The sequence below is a fragment of the Saccopteryx leptura genome, chromosome 4, assembly GCF_036850995.1.
Source record: "Saccopteryx leptura isolate mSacLep1 chromosome 4, mSacLep1_pri_phased_curated, whole genome shotgun sequence".
NCBI classification, from domain to species: Eukaryota; Metazoa; Chordata; class Mammalia; order Chiroptera; family Emballonuridae; genus Saccopteryx; species Saccopteryx leptura.
The window spans coordinates 165,594,084-165,617,555 of NC_089506.1; the positions used below are offsets into that span (position 1 = coordinate 165,594,084).

Below are 23,472 nucleotides of genomic sequence, written 5' to 3' on the forward strand. Positions count from 1 at the left end.
GTGTTTCTTTTTAAACCCCACACGCCAGAATTATGCACTATAAACTGTAGGTAGAAATCAAATGCTCACTAATAGTAATAATAATAATTAACAAGGGAAATATACTGAGTAGTTAACTCTGTGCCAGAAACAGTTCTAAGTGCTTCACATGTATAATCACATTTGAGTTACACAAAGACTTTATAAAGTAAGTACTACTGCCACCCCCACTTTGTAGATGAGAAAATGAGACAGAGGGAGGTTCAGTAACTTGCCAATGAAAAATAAGAAGTGGCAGAGCCAAGATTCAAATCCAGGCTGTTTCCAGAGCCTGGACTTATAACCACTATGCTAAACTGTCTCTTATTGAAAAATACAATTGTGCCTAAATTATTTATTCCAAGGTCTTTTTTTTAACTGTTAAACCTTAAAGTCATTCTTAAATGCTCCAAAATAGTTGCTAGGTATGAACAAATACATGTTCTTTGCAGCTATGTAGACTTATACTGATATAATCTTCTCTATAGGAAATTAAGATGTATAAAATTTTAGTTATTTTTATTCCACTTCAAGCATTTATCACTAAGGAGACATAATTCAAAGTATACAAAAAATAGGTATAAGAATGTTCATCATACAGTTATTTATGAGTAAAAATTGAAACTAATTAAAATGTCTATCAATAAGAGATTGGTTAAATACAATGTGCAAAAACTACCAAACATCCATGAGAAATGGTGGCAGAGATATATATTTATTAAAAGAAAAAACGAATCCATAGTATACTGACTTACAGAAACACTGCAAAATTGTATGCACAATGTAATTTCAAAAGGAGGAAGGTAGGAATACACACATCTGAGCACATCTGAAAAGATGCTCATCAAAATGTAAACAGTGAAAATGGATAGTAGGATTTCAGGCAATCTTTCAAAAAAATATTTACTAAAAACCTACTTACATGTGTGTTGTTGTTTTGCCATTTAAAGGGGCATAAAAGAAATACAAAAGCCTACAATCCAGAGATATTCCAGTCCATTCTGGGCCATGAAAGAAAACAAGTATTGGTGGCAAATAAGTGTCTAGTAAATAAAGGTGAGGGGGCAGCTTAGCCAAGCAATTTCAGGGTCAAGAGGAAGCAGCAGTCAGGCTCCACCTAGGCCACTAGCAAGCTCTGTGAACCTAGACAAGTCACAGATGATCTCTGCGACTCCATTTCAAAATTGCAAAATGCAGGAGTCACACAAGGTGTTCTCAGAAGTTCTTTTCAATTTTAAGACTCTTGTGGTTAAAATTTTCAGAAAGAATAAATAGGAATATGACAATCCCTCAATCCCTTTCTAGTCACAAGTGGATTTTTTCTTAAATTTATTAGTCCACACTTTAGTCAGTTTGTACAAGATATAAAATATCAATACCTAGAAAGTGAGAACAACAATGGAAACTCACAAAGATATCCAGGCACTCATTTTTAAAAATAGTTCTTCTTCAGAGTGGGCGAGTATGCTCACGTAAGGAAGGAGCCCACAGGAAAGCCATCACCATCCCAGTAACAGCTCATTTCCAAACAGTTAACAGCTCTTATAACATTCCACTTTTATACAAATTTTTTAAAAAGTACATATGATCCATCTGACATTGTGGTATTTATATTTCTACTGACAAAAATCTATGGAAAAGAGTCAAGTGAGACTTTGATGTTGCATTCCTCTGTTATTCAGATATATCAATAATCAAATCTGGAGAGCTGCCAATAAAAACAGAATAAACCTTATTAGCATTTTAATAGACCTGCAAGCCACAGGGCTGGAAAAGAGAACAAGACAGAGCAAAGGGAAATCCGCCTGTGCAATGTCTTCCCTCTAGCTGTTTGCCCTTTGGCAGTCCACCGTGCCCTCCCTGCTCCATTCCCACAAAACACTCTCCAGAGAGACTTCTCTGTATTTTAAGACCTCTCATAGACCTGCCCATGCTCTAAGGTTAAGGGGATGTGTTGTAATCTTTTTTAAACTAATAATAAATAACCTGATTTTAAAAATACTTTACAAAAGTGCTGATCTTGTAGTTGTAAGAAGCATTGTTGAGTGTCAAATAGTCAAAGTGTGATTTAATAGGGTAACTAAATGGACCCAGATGATAGATAAAGGAAAAAGTGGTAGGAAGGTGGAAAAGATGCAGGGTCAGGAAGATGCAAAAGATGAAGGGTCAGGAGCTTATAATTGAAGGCTGAATTAGACGTCTTTTCAAACTACTCCCAAAGTGGATTCTATGGACTATATCAAACTCAGAATTACATACAAATATTCAAGTCAATAGTTAATTTTCCTTAATTTTCAGTCATTACATTTTCTCAATTAAGAGCTTTGCTTCCTAGAATATTCTGAATTTCATTTAATCTCCTATTAGTCCATTGTGCATGTATATGTATGTGTGTGTAGATAATATATAATAATATTTTGAAAAGTGTAACTCATTAAAATATATTTGGATGAGAACTGCAAGTAAAAACATTTCAAAAAGATAGAGCAGCCATTTATTAAGGGATCTTATTTGAAGACATATAGGAAAATATATAATAATAAGTACATTCTGTCTTATTTTCTTCACATAATTGTGAATGCTTCAGTGTAACTACACAAAAAGCAATAAGTAACTTCCAGTGTTTTTAAAAAGTTTGATTAGGACATGTGCTGTCAATTTGCAGGAAACCATGTGGATACAATGGTCATAAAGCATCACTGATGGATAGTACTACCTAAGCCACCATTCTAAAATGAACTAATGATTCATACCCAAGATGCTTTTGAAACATGACTAAATCCCCCAAACATTTCACTAAGGTACACTCTCATTACTCCAATCTTTTAAGAAAACTTAAGTAAGTTATCAAGTTTATATATTGTGAATGACTCAGTGATAAAAGTTTAGAACAACAACAAAAGAGTCCCTATTCATTAGTACAGAAGCCTTTCAGGGTAATTCATTCCATTGCTCTGAGTATACAAATGACCTTCTCTAGTGGCCACTGGCAAGTGTTTGCCAAAATGTCACTGGCCAAAAAACTCCTTATAGTGCTATGTATAATAAAATGAATATGTCAAGAATCAGATGAAAATGTCATGGGTGGCACTGACAACAATAAAAGAAAATATTCTACCAATTTAAAAAAGGGGAAAAATTACCTGAGAAAATGTCACCAGTGACTACACCAACAAAAAAGTAAAATAAACAGCTTAAGTAAGGGAAGAAAACACAGATTAAAGGGGAGAAACATTACCTGAGAATAAAACACTCTGTAATGGGTCAGAAGGTGAAGTAAGCCTCCTTTCACAAAGGCTTGTGGAAAACTACATCTCACATAGAAAGCACCCTGTTCCTGGAGGAGAGAGTGGGAGACGAGGCATGTGTCTAACTAAGCACCGGTAAGAACTCTTCAGCCCTGAATCCCAAAGTCACCAGTTTTCTTATGTGCATGTCTAAATGAAGGACATATTTTGTAAATATCAAAAGTAGTCACAGCAAATTAAACAAAAATTGAACAAAAATTTCCTTCTTGTTACCCTTAAAAGACATAGTCAAAACCTGTTGATTTTCTTACTTTGAAGTCTTTGGAAATAAGTTTCATTTGTACAAATACTTAAAATTAAACAACCCAGTTGGATATGTCTAAAAATTTTTTAAAAATTAAGATTATACTGAGAAAATTACTTTTACATCAAGACTTAGGATATTTATTTAAAATGGAGCTAGAGTACAAATGTGATTATTGAACTCAATGACTGAAGTTTATTACTGTAGAATTTTCATCTGTATGTGATTGGCACTTTCAAATGCCCATTTGAACTTTCAACATAACACATGCATATTTCCGATTACCGCCTGAGGACAAACAGATTTGAAGATTACCATTATCCAGGTTTAGACCAAGGCAGTTTGTCCAGCTAAATGTTTAAAGAACACCATTCTTCCAACAATAAACTGAAATCCAAGCTAATATAACATTAATTAAACATAGAGCAGTGCAATTTAGGATTTCCTGCTACCACAGAGTATATAGCCCATGCTCCCCTATACATACTCCCAAGCCCATCAGTGGAATTCATCACAAACTCTAAATACCAAGTGCAGTGAAAGGTAGTGTACAACTAACAGTGACAAGTTAGTAAAGATAAATGCAACCATTCAATTTAAGCATTAGAAAACTGGTGTTAATGGGAAAAAATCACAAGTAAAATTTATGTGCATACACAATCAGCAACTGGACTGTAGCATTGTGAAGTCATTGTGACCTTGTCCCTTTTTAAACAGCTACATTTTCAAAATGGGAGATGGCCATCAAGTGGCAGCAATATCTGTGTGGCTGTCTAAATGTCTGTCAGGGTTGCTGGCTGACACCTTAACCTTCTCTGCCTCTAACAAGCTTCACTATTGCATCCTACTTGGAGATGGATGGCTGCCAAGAGCTATCATCCCCACCCCACCCCCAAAAAAGCTCTTCTATACCATAATGATATCTCCATGCGTCGATACTAGGAATAAACTTGTAAAAGAAAACATCTTATAAACAAAAAGATGAACATCTATTTAAAGACATAAATTATTAAGCATTTTTAATTCTAATAAGACCATAATACTCAAAATATTAACTGTATGGTTAAGTAATCTGTAGCTCTTCAAAGACAGTTATTCTGTAAATGACTATAAACCTACTGAAAATTTTACAGAAGTCTTTTTTTTTTTCAAATTCATTACTAAATTTAATAAAACCTGGGCATTGTCTTGACATATTTTGTCATCCCCTTTTTAAATAAATTGCTGCCACAGCATATCATATTTCTCCAGAGTTTTTCTCCTTCTCTTCATTCTGTTTTTTTTTAAATCCAGTAAGGTTACCATGTTGACAATTAGACTAAACAGTATCCATGTACCTCACACACCCCTCTAGGTTAGAGAATTCATTGAGTGCCTTTTTAAAGCTTTAATTACATTTATAAAGAATTTTTAAAGGCTATGTCTATCCTATTAAATGAACAAATGAATTTGACTATTTTGACTTATTTTTTGTGCTATTTTTTAACTAACTTGAGCAGTTTTTGTTTTTCCTTTCTTACCTTGAACACAAGTTTACCTTCACTAGGTTTGATAGCCATGTATCAATCAACACACATTTGCTGAGCTTCTGGTTAGGGGACCAGTATTGTGAAAAAGTCACAATTCCCAGGGGTAGTTTTATCTTCTAAGTTGTTATCAATGTAACATTATAAGAAATTTATAATCCATCTAAGTCTACAAAAAAAAATTAAAAAATAAAATAAAACTTACTCTCTTTCCTTGCTCCAAACATAAAATAATAGTCTCCAGATATATATTCACACAAAGCATTCATGTGTATGTCTGTGTAATACAATAAAATATCAAAATACTTGTAACTTAGTGATCAGAAAAAAGAGATTAATCAAAATAAAAAATAAGAATTCAGTTTAAACGTAAGGTAAACAGAAAAAATAGAAATTGTATTTCCCAAATAAAGCCAGTTCTGTAAATACTTAACTAAGTCATGAAGGAAATGCTCCCAGGCTTTACTTAACAGGCCCCCAAACCCCAGGCAGGTCTGGTTAGTATGCTGATAGGGTAAATGCTAAGATGAGTATGATAGATAGGTCAGAACCACCTATTACTATTAACCAATTTGCTGATACATGGTTACTGTGTGATCGTGAAAATTAAAAATAAAAGCATTTTAAAAAGGAAAAGGCTCTATTTCTATCTGTGGAATTTTCGTGGTAGGTGTAAGGACCATTATTGCCTATATACCATAGAAGTTATGTCCTTCCAAGACTTATTATTAGACAATATAGATGTTGAGACAAAAACATAATGGTGATTAAGTGCCAGTCACAACTCTTCTGTAAGAGGGTCTTCTGAATTCCATTTCTCCCTAACTTAACAATAAATTAGAAAAGGTTGTACTCTTAATACTATGAAACATCAAAAACTATTTCAATATATATAAAATCATGGCCTTTTATTTCTGTATTTTTAAATTTGTATTTGCATTATTCCTTTCAGATTGAAAGTCCTTATCAGACCAGAAGAGCTGCCTTTTTCCTCATGTATTTTTTAGATAAATATTCAAGATTAAAAAATAACACTAAACACTGCAAATAGATGTCATTCCATCAATATTTGTTTTATAAAATGATACTTATTTAATTATACTGTTATTATTATGCTTTTTATGTAGCACTTATATTTAATAGACTCCGTTGGTAGATTTAACTGCTTCTTGCAACCAACTGTATTTTTAAACACAGAATAAGTTGTTGGAGGCAGTTTGATAGCTGGGACTGAGGCCATGCAGATCCACATTCAATAGTGACTCTGCATTTACGAGCTGTGATCATCAGACAGCAAGATACTTGACCTCTCTGAGCCTCATTTATAAAATAGGGTGCAATGATCCTTATATCACAGATTTGATGTGATAATTAAATGAGACAATGAATAAAATACTTTTGCCACCTTGCCTAAGCCTAACAATATAAAATTCTCAACATAAAGCAGGAACAAGGTCAGACTCCACCCTAGATAGGTATATAACAAAACACATCAAAACTTAGTAGCTTAAAAATAAAAAAACAGCTTTTTATTTGTTCACAACTCTGTGGGCCAGGAATTTGGACTGGGTTTAGCTGAGCAGTTCTGCTGGTTTCATCCACAGGAGCTGAGGCTGGACTGGGGCTGGACTCTCTAAGATAGCCTCACTCACATATCTGACAGGTAGTCTGGCTGTGGGCTAGATCTCTGTCTCTGTGTAAACTCTCACCCCCAGGGAGACTAGTCTAGGCTACTTCAGGTGGTAGCAGTGTTCTGGAAAGGCAAGAACAGATGTTGCAAGGCCTCTGGAGCCAAAGTTTGGAAGTTCCACATAATTTTCACCACATCCTATGGGTCAGAGCAAGTCATAAAAGCAGCCTACAAGTAAGGGGAAAGAGAAACAAATGCGACAATAGGCGATGTCACATTACACAGTCATACAGATAGGGGTGGGAAAAATTTGTGGCTATAATTTGTGATCTTCTAAAGTCTGCAACATAATGATGAATTTTTATAGAACCTACGCTATCTTCAAATTATAAGTAATTGCAAAATTCAAGTTTAGAAGGCAAAAAAGAAGTACTAATAGTTTTCAGCGAACATGAGTAACACTGTTCTGCTGATTCAATGACTAATTTCAAAAGACCAACATCCAGATGTAGTGACTGATACCAACCATCATTTAAGTTTTTGTTTTTCTGTGTTTTAAGAGTCCTCGACTCTTTTGTTTTTCATCTGATCAATAACTTTATTTATATTTGCTTTGATATTTTTACCTTCAATAAGTAGCTTTCTAATTAAACATTCCACAGCAAGTAGTATCATCAAGAAACTTAGATCAAGTATAAAGCACTTTCACAAACTACAAAGTTCAAAAAAGAAGAAAATTATATCATTGTAAAAAGTATAGACTTTTATTCTTCTCCATGAAAATAATTCTTAGAGAAAAATTTACTTTTACAATGCCATTAATTATATAGGCCCAGAGATCTATTCATACTGACTTAAGGAGAGCTAAAGAAAAATAAAAAAAAATAATTTTATATCTATGAACAAAACAGTAGAATACCAAAACAAAACTTGAAAATTATCTTTAATTTACTGCATCAAATCTCATTTTAAAAATAGCTTTCTAAATTTCTTTTACAGCCCAGAAAGTCACAAAATGATAACTGCTACCAGGACTTCTTTAACATGTTTGTCTCTAAAAGATTGATTTCAAGAGCCACAGTCTTTAATACAACACAATACAATCTATTTGCTTCGGAGAATTTCATGGGGCAGGATATACTAAGCATACTGTATATGAATTGTTCCTTATGGAAGGAAAGAGGTGAAAGAAAGCTACTTGCTCTTTGACAATACTATGAACAGAGGAGCTAGTTTGGGAAATGGCTAATTACTAACATGTCTACATTTTCCAATGCACGACTGATTCTTGACCTTGCCATTTATTATAAACTTGCTTCATAGAGAAAAAATTGGAAACTCAAGTAGTTTTCAATTTTAGATAAACTGGTGCTGCCAAAATTATAATACTGAATAACAAAATTTCAATAACATGAAGTGTGCTTAATCTGGTTTTTAAGACATTTAAAAATCCTAATTATGTTATGAGAAGCTATAAAGAAAGCCAAATATACATTTATCTAGAGAAAATGCCACTAGCCAGTATCATCTTTGGTGGCTAGGTATTTCTCCTTTAATGAGCACTTTAACATGATTTATTGAAATTAGATTATTCTACTTGATAATAGGGATTAGAGATAACCCCATACTACAGTTCTATAATAGGTAATCTACTCAATTTATTCTTAAAGGAAATCTTATAAATCGCTAAAATACTCTTATTTAGCTTTAATTATTTCAAAGTCCTACATGGTTGACAGATATACTATATTAGGTTCACATGGAATAGTTATCACTTTTGAAAAATAGTGACTATTCTAACATTCTTTAATTATATTGCTTACTAATCTTAACTGCCACAAATTCAAAGAACAGTTCCAAAGTGCATCTTGAATAAACAAAAAAGTAATTAGCCTAAATTAATTGCTCTGCTGATGTGATTTGTAGTAGGTATGCTTGGTGGTTTTGAACCTCCTGCCAGTGCTTTCACAACTTGATGTTCTGATGATTTTTTAGCCTATTTTTGCACCAGAGCAATTAACCAGATAATTGTTCTAATGTGAACGTGGCCTTAATCAGTATGTTTAGGTTCATAGTGGTAAATAACCAAATTTTAAAGACACAGCTAAAAGAGTACCACTTAAAAGTGCTACAAAGAGTTAAGAAAAAATTTGCAATGTTGTTTCTCATACAGTCATAGTTTCTCATCAAGAAGCAAAAAAAAGTCTGCCTCGTTTCAATTAGTGCAAGGTATCATTACATACGAAAAACAAGAGAAGTAGTTCTTCATTTAAAAGTATTCCAAAGACCTAATTAAAAGGGCAACCCCCAAAATTCAACATTAAAAGCCTATTTATAGTTTAAAAAACAAAATAAAAAACGAGGCTCAGACTTTCAGATAAATAGCATGCAATGCACAGAAAGCAAGCCCTATCTCAGTGTTTTTCAACCAGTGTGCCGCAAGGCATGGTCAGGTGTGCCATGGGGAAATTAAACATGGGTCCTCAAACTACGGCCTGCGTGCCCGGATATGGCCCTCGGAGGCTATTTATCCGGCCCGCTGCCAGCCGCCTCCATCCGAACATAAACATTCCCCTCACAATCCCTCCAGCTATCAGCGACAGGAAGAGTGGAGGCACAGGGAACGCTCACTGACCAATCACCTTCTAGGATTCATCCCAACCACTAGCGATGAACCAATAGTAGGCCGCCTCTCATCCACACCCAGGAAGGTCCCCGCTCGGGCTGCCGCGCACTTGTCATTGTGTGGCTGCGGAGAGTAGTTGAAGTTGCTACTCCTCCCCATGGTCCCAATTTCTAATCCTGGTCAGGACTGGAGGTAAATGTTGCCACCACTAGATGAAGCCTGAGCCTCAGCTGGTTATGTCTATCCTGATGGTGTATATAGATATTTGACCTTTTTCTCTTTAAAAGAGGCCCCCACAGAGGGTGATATACAATACATCACAATGCATCACAATGTTATCTAACTTTAAAGCTAAAGTTTGCTGATCTTTTGGACTGTTTTTGGTTATCTGTTGCCAAGGAGTTCCCCATTCTGGCCAACAAAGCTATTTTGACATTGCTCCCATTTTCAACCACATATCTATGTGAGCTGAGCTTCTCAAGCTTGACTGCGATAAAAACTAAAAACAGAGAGAGACTGAGAAATGTTGAGGAAGAGCTTCATGTGTGTCTTTCTACCATTCCTGCCAGGATATCCCTTTTGTGTTCATCGAAACAGGCCGAGGTTTCACACTGAGTATAAATACATTTAGAAACTATATCATTAACTATATGTATAATATGTACTGTGTTAAAGTGTCATTTTGTGTCATTTTGGTAGATGGTGTGCCCCAGGATTTTGTAAATGTAAAAAATGTGCCACGGCTCAAAAAAGGTTGAAAATCACTGCTCTATCTGAATCCAGACAATGACATGAAATCCTCACTTTATTAAGTAGCAACTTTATTTAGAAATAAATAAATCTGGAAGAAAGAGAGCATTTGAATCAATTGCCTAGATTTTGGCCAAAGTTGAAGCCATATTTAAAAGTAGATTTATATATACTACAAAAGGAGCACTTATATAATTCTCTCAACTCACAGATATTAAATTACTTCTCTAAGCTGGGCCCTGTACAAGGGGCTTAGGTGGGGTTAGAGGAGCAAAGAGGAAGACATTGGTTCCCTTTACAAGAAGAGAGACTCATAAACAAAACATTATATAGCCACAATGATACATGCCACCAGTAAGTAAAGTGATGTACCCTGGATTCAGCTGGACAGTTACATGATACAGCAATTCATTACAAACACCATTATTTTTTCATCTTTGCTTTAAATGTAAAAAAATCACATTCATTTTAAGAGAAATTATTAGTAGTGCAACTATCATTGTCAGTGAAACAAGTCTGCTGTTTTCAACTTCAGTGAGGAGTTATTCTAATACCTTAAATATTTTATTAGTTGATAAATGATATATATAACACCTTTCCTTTTTCATGAAGCAAAAGGGTTCAAGTTGAAAGCACTGTCATTCTTCATGTCTGCATGTATTATCTTAATTTCTGAAAGATCTGTCACATAGAAAACAGGCCAGGCGCATACATGTCAGGTCTGCCATTTTTTATTAACACCAATCAAGTTCCAGCAACTTTTCCTCTGGTTAAACATGTGTAGGGCTATCCTCTAAAATATTTCTTAATGCCACCATTCATAAAATATTTTAAGCTGAAGCAAAATCTCTTGCACTAAATTAATAACTAATCACAGGAGATATTTATCATCTCAAGCCTTTAACAAGAAAATTGTCAGATTTAATCACCTTTCTCATATTTTCACTATTTACTGGGCTTCATTTATCACACATTATAAAATTTTGACAACAGTGAGTTATTTTAATTATCATTTCTGGTTGGTAATTAAGAATAAGACAACTCCTGGGGAAAATAGGGGTGGGAGAAATGGTCATAAATTTGTCCAGCCAATAAACTAGTATCATTTTCGTCAATAAATGAAAATTTCTTTCATTGTTCAGAATTTAAAAACAGGTTTAAGATTAGGAAGCCACCAAATCCATGGGTGAATAGTACTGCATTCATCATCATGTCAAATGTGTCCTATTCTTTCCCATAATTTGATCACAAATTCTGATTTCATAACACATAAAACATGTTTTTTAGTCCTGCAATTAAATTAATATATCTGTTACTTATCTTTTTATATTGCATGAAAAACAAAAAACTAGTAGTACCATTCAGTATACATAAAAATACCAATAATGTCATTTTATAGAAGCTTTTTCTTAAATTACTATTTTTTTGCAGAAATGTTTACTTATGCATTATTGCTTGTTAGGAACCAAAGACTAAAGCCCAAACTTAAAATTACCATTTTATGTTAGTGTTATCACAAAAATTCAGATTATTCTGTAAGACAAAATAATGTGAACATGGAGAATCAAGAGGACAAACTCACCCACATCAAATCTGGTTTCCATCTATCTCCAGAATTTGGAGTTAAAAATCAAAGTAGCCAGCAAGTACATCTCATGTGGATTTTTCCTTTCAAGTGATTTTACTAGAATAAATACTCTAGTGTTATATTAATACTGGCCTAAAAATGATATTTAGTGACTAGAGGTATTAAAAGGACCAATACAGAACTAATAAGCCATATCACTACATAACAAAAAAAAAAGTTTTTTTTAATTTGAATACACTAGGAATTTCATCTGAGGATATATGCATAAATCATTTTATCCGAGAAACTTCATCTTCGGTAGAAAATATCATTAGTTATTTGAAAAGTCATATATACTAGAAAAATAATACAGATTACTTATGGCAATTATTTCTTACCAAAGGCACATAAACATTTAATTAAGTTAACTTCATTTTTTTATAACTCAGTGACAACTAATTCAAAGTATATATACAGTATTCTCCTTTACTTGGAAATGGCTTTTTGCTACAACTGACAGGGAGCATTTTTATATATTAAAACATTTGTAAAATAAGTGTGCACCATCACATGCTTAAATAAATACCTGTTCAAATTTCATTTGTGAATTTTTTTTATACCAACTATGAGCCAGTTGTGGATCAAGACACAAAACTTTCTACTCTTCCACAAGTAACTCAGAAGGAAATGAACAGTATTTACAAATAGTGATGTTGGGGAAAAAATAATTTTTATTACAAAATTAGTTGTTTAAAAAATTTACAACTCTGTATGCAGTGAGATATCCAAAAACTTGTCACCTCTCTGATATCCCAAAGGATAAAAAAAACACATAAAATTCTAATGATGTACAGAATGAGCAAGCATAGTCTGAGGTCTGAGGCACGACAACCAAGTAATTTAACATCGAAACCAGGACACTGTGGGACACAGAAGGCAGCAGCAGTAGAAGTGCTAAACCTGACAGAATTCCAAAACAACAGAAATGATCCTGAGCAAATCAGGGCATTAGATCAATGTAGGTCTGAGGCAAAATAAGGTATGGGAGACCGTGAGCATCTTGTAGTTATACCTTGGATTTTGAAGACAGACAAACATGGATTCCAGTCTCAGTTCCACCACTACTAGTAAGCCGTCTAACCTCTCTGGGCCTTAATTCCTTCATTTGAAAATTAGATTACTTTCTTCATCAGGGTTATTGTAAATGTTAAATAAAACACTGTATATAAACAATTCACACATTCTATTATAATAAATGGTGGCTACTGTTAGTTGTTGGTATTACATTTGTTCCACAAATAAGAGAGAAAATATACACTCTGAACTCAGTAGCACGGCAAAAACCAATCATGGTCTCACAGAGAGGGTCTAGTTGAATGAGTAGAAGGAAACAGAAGACATCCTTTTTGTAAGTGGTTTGGGAGCCTGGAGAGTAGTTACTCCAATACTATACTATTCTTCTAGGGATGGTCTTACTAATAATTGTGAATATAAAATAAAGTGTCACCTGATCAGGCGGTGGCGCAGTGGATAAGAGCGTTGGACTGGGATGTGGAAGGACCCAGGTTCGAGATCCCGAGGTCGCCAACTTGAGTGCAGGCTCATCTGGCTTGAGCAAAAAGCTCACCAGCTTGGACCCAGGGTCACTGGCTCCAGCAAGGGGTTACTCAGTCTGCTGAAGGCTTGCGGTCAAGGCACATATAAGAAAGCAATCAATGGGCCCTGGCCGGTTGGCTCAGCGGTAGAGCATTGGCCTGGCATGCAGGAGTCCCGGGTTCTATTCCTGGCCGGGGCACACAGGAGAAGAGCCCATCTGCTTCTCCATCCCTCCCCCTCTCCTTCCTCTCTGTCTCTCTCTTCCCCTCCTGCAGCCGAGGCTCCATTGGAGCAAAGATGGCCCGGGCGCTGGGGATGGCTCTGTGGCCTCTGCCTCAGGCGCTAGAATGGCTCTGGATGCAATAGAGCAACGCCCCAGAGGGGCAGAACATCGCCCCCTGGGGGGGCATGCTGGGTGGATCCTGGTCGGGCGCATGCGGGAGTCTGTCTGACTGCCTCCCCGTTTCCAGCTTCGGAAAAATGAAAAAACAAAAACAAACAAACAAAAAAAAGAAAGCAATCAATGAACAACTAAGAAGTCACAACGCGCAACGAAAAACTAATGATTGATGCTTCTTATCTCTCCGTTCCTGTCTGTCTATCCCTCTCTCTGACTCTCTCTGTCTCTGTAAAAAAAAAAAGTGTCAAAAAATAGGCCAACCTCAAACAAGTATCACTAGTTCAGAAAGACTCCATTCTGTTCCTACAACCCTCCCAGAACTCAGTATAATATATTTCTTATTCTTTTTGCAAAACATAAATAAATAAAACTGAACATATAGAAAATTACACAGCAGATTACAGAAATAAGCAAAAATTAAGCTTTGGTAAAGCTCCACCTAACCAACCCAGCCACGTTATTAGATACCAAAAGTATACGGATAGTTTATTCTGTGTAGTACACGGGCAGGAAAGTTGCACTATAAATACCACCAAGGAGCTGCATCAATAGTTAGCATTTATTTTTTCTGCTTCTTTATTTCCAGTTTTCAGGTTTTAATAAAAGAAAATTGTTCAAACATCACACTCAATATTCTAAGCTGAAAAGCATTCCTCTCCTCCAGACCACTAAATTTTAATAGTAAGCAAAATATTCTCAAACTCAAATTCAACTATGTTTGCCGATTTAATGGACAGGTCTGTTCCCTTGGGCAATCTTTAAACCCCAGTCTCCAGGAGAATTAAGTAATATTAGGGGATTGAAATGAAATAAAATTCTAAATCCATTGTGACATGACATTCACAAGAAGATGGTAGATTATTCACCCAGTCTTCAAACACTTATAAATACAATATATAGCATATGTTCAAAAACAATTCTTGGAAATAAAACACAATGGGCACTCAGCAAATATTTTATATCACCAACACCTGCTCAAATCCTCTCTGAACTTTATTTCTAAATGTCACCGTTTTTCATTCAATCAACGGAAATTTCAAAGAAGAAACAGAATAAACATACAGAGAAGATCAAGGGAGTTGAAAAAAATCTTTATAGAATGCCTCATTGAGTTTTACAGGAGCCAGAGTGCTGGCAGTCCCCCTGGAAGGGGTGGTGAAGTAATCTGTCACTCTACAAATTCAACCTGAGTATACCTAACAGACTAAAAGGTTCTACACAGGAAAGCAAAAAAGAAAGAATAGTATTAAAATTTTCTTGATATTATAAACTAAGAATCATGGATCAAATACTAAGCACTACAAATAAATTTATTTTAAAGCACAGGCTTGAAGTCAGAGGGAGTTCAGTAAATAGTTCAACTTTCTTTATACTTCAGGGATCTTTTTTGTAATTCTCTTGTTTGAACCATAAATGGAAGTCAGTTCTCCATTTTTTAAGGTAGTCAATGAAAGTGAAGGTTTTAACTTATTTTAAGCTGAATTTTGTTTCCCCCTATAACTTCTCACCTGTTGGTCTAAATTCTGAGACCTGAAATAATGGCATCATTAATTTGGTAGGCTGATTAGCTCTCTATTATCTGTTAATATATTTTATCAGACTCAATTTTTAAAACTATTTGATTTAAAATCAGAAACATCTAAAAATCTCTACATTCTGAATTTTACTAAAGGGGAATTCAATTTGTAGAGTGGGCCATGACAGGCAGATAATATAAAATAATGGACCGTGTCTGGTGAAAGGGTGAAGAGACAGAAAACGGCCAGGAGAACAGCCCTTTCTTTATCCTGGAAAAACTGTTCACATGAGAAAATGTGGGTCCAGTGTTGCTATGTCTGCAACCTTCCCAAGAGAAGGCCCAATTTCAGAATTTTTATGGAAACTAATTCAATTAAAGCGTTGACAAATAATTCAATTTTTTCCCCCTGAAGTGAGAAGCGGGGAAACAGAGAGATGGACTTGCTCAAGTGCTCAACCAGGATCTACCCAGAATGCCCAACAGGGGGCGATGCTCTGCTCATCTGGGGTGTTGCTCTGTTGCAACCCAAGCCATTCTAGCTCCTGAGGTAGAAGCCATGGAGCCATCCTCAGCACTGGGGCCTACTTTGCTCCAGTGGAGCCTTGGCTGCAGAAGGGGAAGAGCGAGATAGAGAGGCAGGAGAGGTGAAAGGGTGGAGAAGCAGATGGGCATTTCTCCTGTGTGCCCTGGCTCAGAATCGAATCTGGGACATCCACACGCCAGGCCGACACTCTACCACTGAGCAAACTGGCCAGGCAGCAAACAATTCAATTTTTAACATATTGTATAGGCCAAATCAGCTCTGTGGACTGAACTCTGGCCCACAAGTTTGCAACTTGAAGTTATCTGACTTAGAAAGAAGTTATCTGACTTAGAAATTTTATCTACAGAGAAAGTACCTAGAGTTACTATTCTAAATACCAGTATACAGAAAGTAAAATAGCAACATATTGCAAATGTTATTTCATACTTGAAAGAAACTGGTTAGAACAGTCTAAGACTTAAAATTCTCCAAATTTTAGAGTGTTCACTGATGCCACAGCTCACTTTACATAAATCCAAGAATCACACAGGAAATTAACTCCTTAAAGAATGTACAATAAATTTAGCACATTCAAAGAAAAACTAAAATTCAAAGAATAAATCTCCAGTTAGGCTAGATCAAGTATATAATTGACAACATTATTTAATTTAACAACCAGCTTCAGTTTTATTATAGTTTATGACTTTAGCTGATATGTGTTAGAGAATCTTTCATTTCTCTTGTATTGTTATCCTCTACTGTTATCTTAATTCACAAAAAAGCATGGTAAATTGTCAATGAAAGAATCATGTACTTGAAAAAAAAAAGAATCATGTACTTAATAATGAGTATATAGATCCTATGATTGAACTTTATTTTCTGAATTAATGTTAAAAATTGAAAACAGGAAGATTAATTCCCCCTTTAATAGGCAATTTAAATATTAAAATATCTTTTATAAAGATCTATTAAAATCAATTAGGTTTCACTTAATTCTTATAGGCAAAAAAGAGTCATTATAAGCATATCACTATAAAAATGTTCAGAACCATTCAATGTTTTTACATATCAGTTTTTTACATCCAAAGCATGCTGCTTTTAGACTCTGTGCCAAAACAATGAAGACCAAATTGGATGTGAAATAACGAAAGATTTATATCAAATACAAATAAACCTTCCAATAAACTTGGAGTCAGGAAGAGTGGAGGAGACATAACAACCAGATGTTTAATTTAAATCATTGATGGAAATAGTCAGTGTCTTCTTTTCATAAGCCATTTGGATTTTATTTGTATTCAAAAGCAATGGTAAATGTCAAATGACTATTAGACCATCAATCGCAATACAGGAAAATATCATGCTGTTTAACTCTCTAAATATAAAGAGTCTTTTAGAAAAACAAAGATAAAGAACAGCATGTCTTAGTCACACAGATCAATTCAGGAACCACAAAATGCTAAAAGTACCATGAGCATAACAATAAAGACCTTCAATTACAACATTTAAAAATTTTGAACTTCAAAAATATGTTTATAGATAAGAACTTATAAGTTCATGATAAATCTTATATCTAAAATCTGAGTATCAAAGTTTATCTCCATGCAAGGAGTCCTTTATTAAGGCTAGTAGTATTAAATGCAGAGCCTTTTCACGTATACTATGTACAAAATATAATGAAAAGGTTCTACCATACTTTAATTATGAAAGAAAATTAGAGTAGTTTTGAAAAATAAAACTAAAATATTTACATATAAATAACATTTGTGTGTGAATCCCAACTATACAATGGAAAAATTGACTCATTATCTATTTGCTTTTTCTTGTTTGTCCTCATCCAGCTTTTACTGCTGTAATGATGGAAAAATACATCTGTCAGAAAAGCCAAAGAAAAGTCATGTAACTGGTCTAAATTTAACAGGAATAGCTTAACCTTCCACTGAACAAAAGATACTGAAGAAATGAAATGAGAACACATGTATAATGCCTATCAATTACCTGGGTAGTAAAGATTACTTTTCTCCCTTTGATCCTTACATGACTCACTATTATCTCACTCATTAAGTCTTATGTCACCTAGAGAGCAACCCTTGAGAGCAGCAGGGACTCAGTGCGCCACAATCTGAGACATACTACCAAGCATTTAGTAGGGGGTTAATAAGTGCTTCTGATTTACTAGAGAGTAATAATAATGGACAAACGTAAAAGAGATGCTAACTGATTGGCTAAATGCATTAGTGCATCCCAGTGCCCTCTATATGAAAGGTTACTTAACCCATCTGGGCTGAGTCCTAAAATTATAATTAAGTCTGATGGGAAGTCCTAGATTTATAACAATATAATTACAAATATTACTTAGCTTAGTGAAACAGTATGGCAAGAACAATGAGATAAGTAATTTAGATGATATTGCAAAGTGGGTTTTAATGTTTGAAACTTCTATTACAGTACACAGGATAAGTGCAAACAGTGTAATGAAAACCTAAGAGTCTCATCTTTAAAACACTACTGCTCAAGCTCATTAAAATGCATGTTTTCTCAATTAATCCAAACTTTTTCATTAAAACATAAAAATACACTTTCATTCCTTGCAAATAAATCTCTCCAGTACATACATGTAGAATCAAATACCACATAACCATTAGAGTTAAGTAGGAAAAAAACTGATTGAAATAGCAAAAGTTTGAGTAGATAGAACCGAACAAAGGGAAGAAAACACCAAGTGAGAACTGCCCAGTTTTTCATTTGTAAATACCAAGTCAAAATAAATAAGCTTTTGAAGAGCTTGAAGATTTGAAATCCCTGAGTACCACTGTTTAAATGATACAAATCTAAGCAAACTGTTTCCTTAGGAGATAATTCTTATAATCATATACGGACTGTGTACTATTTACTCTCCAAGTACTGACTCTTTTACCCAGTAGGTACACAGAAAATTTTTGTGGAATGAAAGTTGATCACTTTTATAATCATTCTGTTGCAGAAACAGTTTTTTCCTTTTAATCTGATGCATTGCTAAGAAGTTTATCTCAATATTAAGCTAATGTTAAACACCAAAAACAATAGGATAACATTTTTCATGTAATTCATTTTATTAGTTGTTATAAAAGACATTTAAAAGACTACTTTAAAGTTGCCATATAATTGACTATGAAAAATGTCAATTATAGAGAATTTTATTTTTAAAATTTTTTATCAATTTTCTTTAGATTTCAATATATTTCATATAATAATTATTATACAAAAACAATAAACACTTTTTATAAATGATGACCATGTGCCCATTCTAGATAAGTAAATTTTTCAAAAAAAATCTTACTAAATAGGAGCCAAGTCAAAGGCTACCACACAATTTAAATAGTAACACGGGGTAATTTAAGCAAATATCATTAGAATATGCCATAATTAGGAAAAATGGACATGATTTTATTTTAAAATAATAAAAAAATGAAAAATGAAAGAGAAATGAAACCTATATAATTTTATTAACCACTGTCAGCCTAATAAATTTAATTTTTAAAAAGTGCAAGGGGAAAATGTCTTGAAATTAAAGCATTATCAGACAAAACAATAAATTATTGCTATTTGTCAAAAAATAAAATCTAAATACATTCTAATTTTAGCTGACATAGTGTTTTTGGTTTTGAAAAAAAAATATTTTTGGTGGTCTATTCTCAAAAAATACTTATTCTTTAAAAGTTACTGGGCAAAAACCATGTCTCATTCTAATATTTAAGAATCTGTCTAAAAAACTCAAGAGTTCAGCCCTAGCTGATTGATTCAGTGGTAGAGCATCCGCCCGGCATGTGGATGTCCCGTTATGGATTCCCAGACAGGGTACACATGAGATGCGTCCATCTGCTTCTCCACCCTTCCCCCTCTCCTTTCTCTTTATCTCTCTCTTCCCCTCCTGCAGCCAAGGCTCCATTGGAGCAAAGTTGGCCTGGGAACTGAGGATGGCTCCATGGCCTCCACCTAAGGTGACAGAATGGCTCCTGTTGCAACAGAGCAATGCCCCAGATGGGCAGAGCATCACCCCCTGGTGGGTGTCCCAGGTGGATTCCAGTCAGGCGCATGCAGGAGTCTGTCTTTCTGCCTCCCGGCTACTTATGTCAGGGGAAAAAAAAAATCAGGAGTTCAGTAGTACTACCTCACAGTTGTTTTCATTATTTAAATAAACAAACAAACAAACAAACAAATAAATAAATAAAAGGTCTACTATCGAGGGTTCTTCCACTTTATTTTTCCTTCATGAAATATTTCAAAGAAATACAGGTTTATTAATGTTTATATTAAAAAAACCCTACTCATTCTACACACTTTTGCTCCATTTATTACACGTCCATTATATGACTTTCTCTTTCAAAACAAATTATATTTATAGAGAGCACAAAATGGCATCCCTGAAAAAGTATCTAAATATATAATGCTTGAAATAGTTTCTAAACATCATTTTTCTTTATAAGTGAACAGTAAAACCAACCACAAAGTTCCAAAAATATTACAGTGCCAAATAAGCAATATAGCCTAGGTGGGTGATAAAGAAAAAATTTCAATAGATTGCTGTTGTTAAAACTGTTTAAGCAAACATTTGAATCTTAGCACAAAAAACCATGCTGAAAATATACGCAATGGATAGAAAAGTATACACCTGAGTTTTCAAAACTTAAAAACATCTATTTAAAAAGGTATAGCTACATTAAATCATCCTTAAAGTTGACATGCCTTGTTATAACGATAATTAGTATTTCATACATAGAACATGTTTTCTTCTGGAAAACTGTCCTTAAAATGTTACCATCATTACCTGTCGTTTATGATCCAGTTCAGACAGAGATTGAGAGAGCTAAGATTTTTGCACCTCTTGACAATTTCCATCACAGTCTCATTATCCAGTTCAGTGATATGACGTAGGTCCAAGCTGGAAAGGTGTCTGAGCTAATGAGATAAATGAAATGAAAGATGGAAAAAGTTAATGCTATATTCATTCTCTAAAGTTATGTATTACATTAGAGTATCACTGTACAATATTTAAAAGATAATAGTCCAGAATCATTTAATTAAACTGCATTTAAATATTTAACATATTAAATTAGAAATGAGGGCAGAAATCTATGGTGAATAAATAAATGACAACATATTAAAATCAAACAGATTTGGCCCCGACCGGCTGGCTCTGTGGTAGAGTGTCGACCCAGCGTGTGGAAGTCCTGGGTTCGATTCTGAGCTAGGGAACACAGGAGAAGCACCAATCTGCTTCTCCACCCTTCTCCCTCTCCTTTCTCTCTATCTCTCTCTTCCCCTCCCGCAGCCAAGGTTCCACTGGAGCAAAGTTGGCCTGGGCACTGAGGATGGCTCCATGTCCTCCACCTCAGGTGCTAGAATGGCTCTGGTTGCTATAGAGCAACACTCCAGATGGACAGAGCATCACCCCCTGGTGGACGTGCCGAGTGGATCCCAGCCAGGCACATGTAGGAGTCTTGTCTCTCTGCCTCCTTGCTTCTCACTTTAGAAAAATACCAAAAAAATAAAAATGAAATAAAATAAAATAAATAATATCAAACAGATTTTATTGAAGCATAATAAAAATAAAAGGTTAGTAATCTAATAGGTGGGGAAGCTGCTTATATTTAGCATAATTAGATAGAATTAGTCTCTTTAACATTGTTCAATTTCAGATATTTATCTTCATGATTATAATGCCACTTTTGTATAGGTTTTCTCATTTAAAAAAAAAGAAATACGAATTAAGTGGTTAATTCAGAGGTATCTTAGCACTGTTTTATTACGGTACTCCAGATTAAACTATTGTGGGTTGTGTGTTTCACCATGTGGAAAGCAATATAACATGCTGTTTAAGAAGTAAAGATTTTCTCCAGGTAACACTTTACCCCAGTTCTTCATTTTCTCTACTCTTTCCCTGATGTTATATGTCTTCCCTAATGTTTAGTCTATAACAAAAATTAATATCATTTACACAAAGTTGGTAGGATCCTGATTATCCTCCTCAAATAAACTACATTTCAAATAAGCTATTTTTGCTTAATAACATGAACCAGTAAGAGGATCTAAGCTCTAGAAAGAAATGCAACTCCAACTGAGACCTTGATTATGGCCTTGTAAAACCCTGGGCAAAAACCACCTTGTAGTGTCTGGACTCCTGACCCATGAAGATAGTAAGATGATAAATGTATGTTGTTTTAATCAGCTATGTTTGTAGTAACCTTTGCAGCAATACAATTTTAATATAGAAGGTCTGTAGGGAACTCCATCCCTGAAGATAAGGCAGGCCTCTCTCCTAAGACAAGAAGAATATCCTTAATTACTTTAGATACCAGGCTCACTGACCTTCTTTAAATGCATATGCTAACAAAAAAGCCTAGAGAGAGATGCTTGGCCCATTCAGCCTTCTCCTCTAAGTGTTATCTTCAGCTGCTAAAAGTACTTTCTGGGAAGACAGATGACTCTGATGTGACCATTCTTGTTAGCTGTATATTGTCAGTGGGGGCAGAGGAGTCTTGCTAAATTTCTCAAACCAATCCCTGACTTGTACTCAATCATACTTCGTGAACAGTCACATGTTTCCTATACATATCTCAATACCACAAGGTAACCACCTTTTTAAACTTGCTCAACTGTTCTTTTTCACAGGATCTTACATTGAGGCTAAACAAGTGGATAAACTGGTTTCACTAGTCAAGTTTTCTTACTCTTGATTAAGCAAAGATGAACTTGCAGGTGTCAAGAATCACAGTCATTGTTTAATTTGATATTCCTCTTATTAATGTTCCCTACCCTGTACTTTTATATTTTATATAAAAACCAACATTTTCTTAAACCACCCTATTTTTACATTTAGCTCTTTTTACAGAGTATTTTTAATTCCAACATCCAAAAATTGTTGCTGTTGGTGGTGTACTGTCTGGGAACATGGGGAAAAACCAAACAGCCTCTTTGAATTTCAAGTGCTGGGCGGCTTGCTGGGTTAATGTCTTAACAGCAGCCTCATGTCTGAACCTTTGAAAAATCAGATATGAAAGGGACCTATAGGGATGCTTGAAAATACTTTGAAGAATGACTATTAAACCTCTGAATGTTAAGGATGAATCGTGCTATAGATTACCATTTATATGTAAACTGTTAAATACAGTCACATACAATACACATAGAGTGTCACGGTATTTTCCCAATTATCCTTTATTATAGTCACTGGGAAGTCATATAATCATAAAATATTCTATCCAGCCACACAAATATCTCCTACACACATATATTTTGGGATGTAGCACAGCTTGTGACACAAAATTTAATGTCATATCTTTAAGATCCATATCTTTTAACTTCCTTCACTGTAAAATATCTCTTTATCACAATAGTATAAATGTAGTTAATGCCAATGAACTAAATACTTTTAATGGTTAAAAAGTTAAACTTTACATTATGTACATTTTACCACAAAAAAAAACAAACCCCAAAAAACACAGGACATGGTAGGAACACACAGTAAAATTCCATAAAGAAGAAAAATGTTAATTGTTGGTGCCACTGCAGTCCCCTCACCTCAGGGAGGATAACTGAGGCCCAAAGAGGCTTGAAAAGCTTATGAAATATAGATAATATGGAGAGAGACGTTAGCAAGTTTAAACTATCTTATAAACTCGGAAAATTTTAAAGGTATCTTCCAGAGCAATGGAAAAGCAAGGACTAACAATACCAGCAACTACTGATATGTGATAACACCCTAATTCCGGTTGACTGACTCCAAGGC

The 23,472-nt window shown here is 34.6% G+C and overlaps 1 protein-coding gene across 1 annotated transcript in view; it reads right to left on the reverse strand.

Moving 5' to 3' along the window:
• The window catches only part of FBXL17 (F-box and leucine rich repeat protein 17), a 685,599-nt gene that overhangs the window by 397,582 nt on the left and 264,545 nt on the right, over positions 1-23,472 (reverse strand). Inside the window, exon 6 of the mRNA XM_066381970.1 lies at positions 20,512-20,642. Coding sequence (XP_066238067.1) covers positions 20,512-20,642 — 131 coding nt within the window. The remainder of the gene's footprint in view (positions 1-20,511; positions 20,643-23,472) is intronic.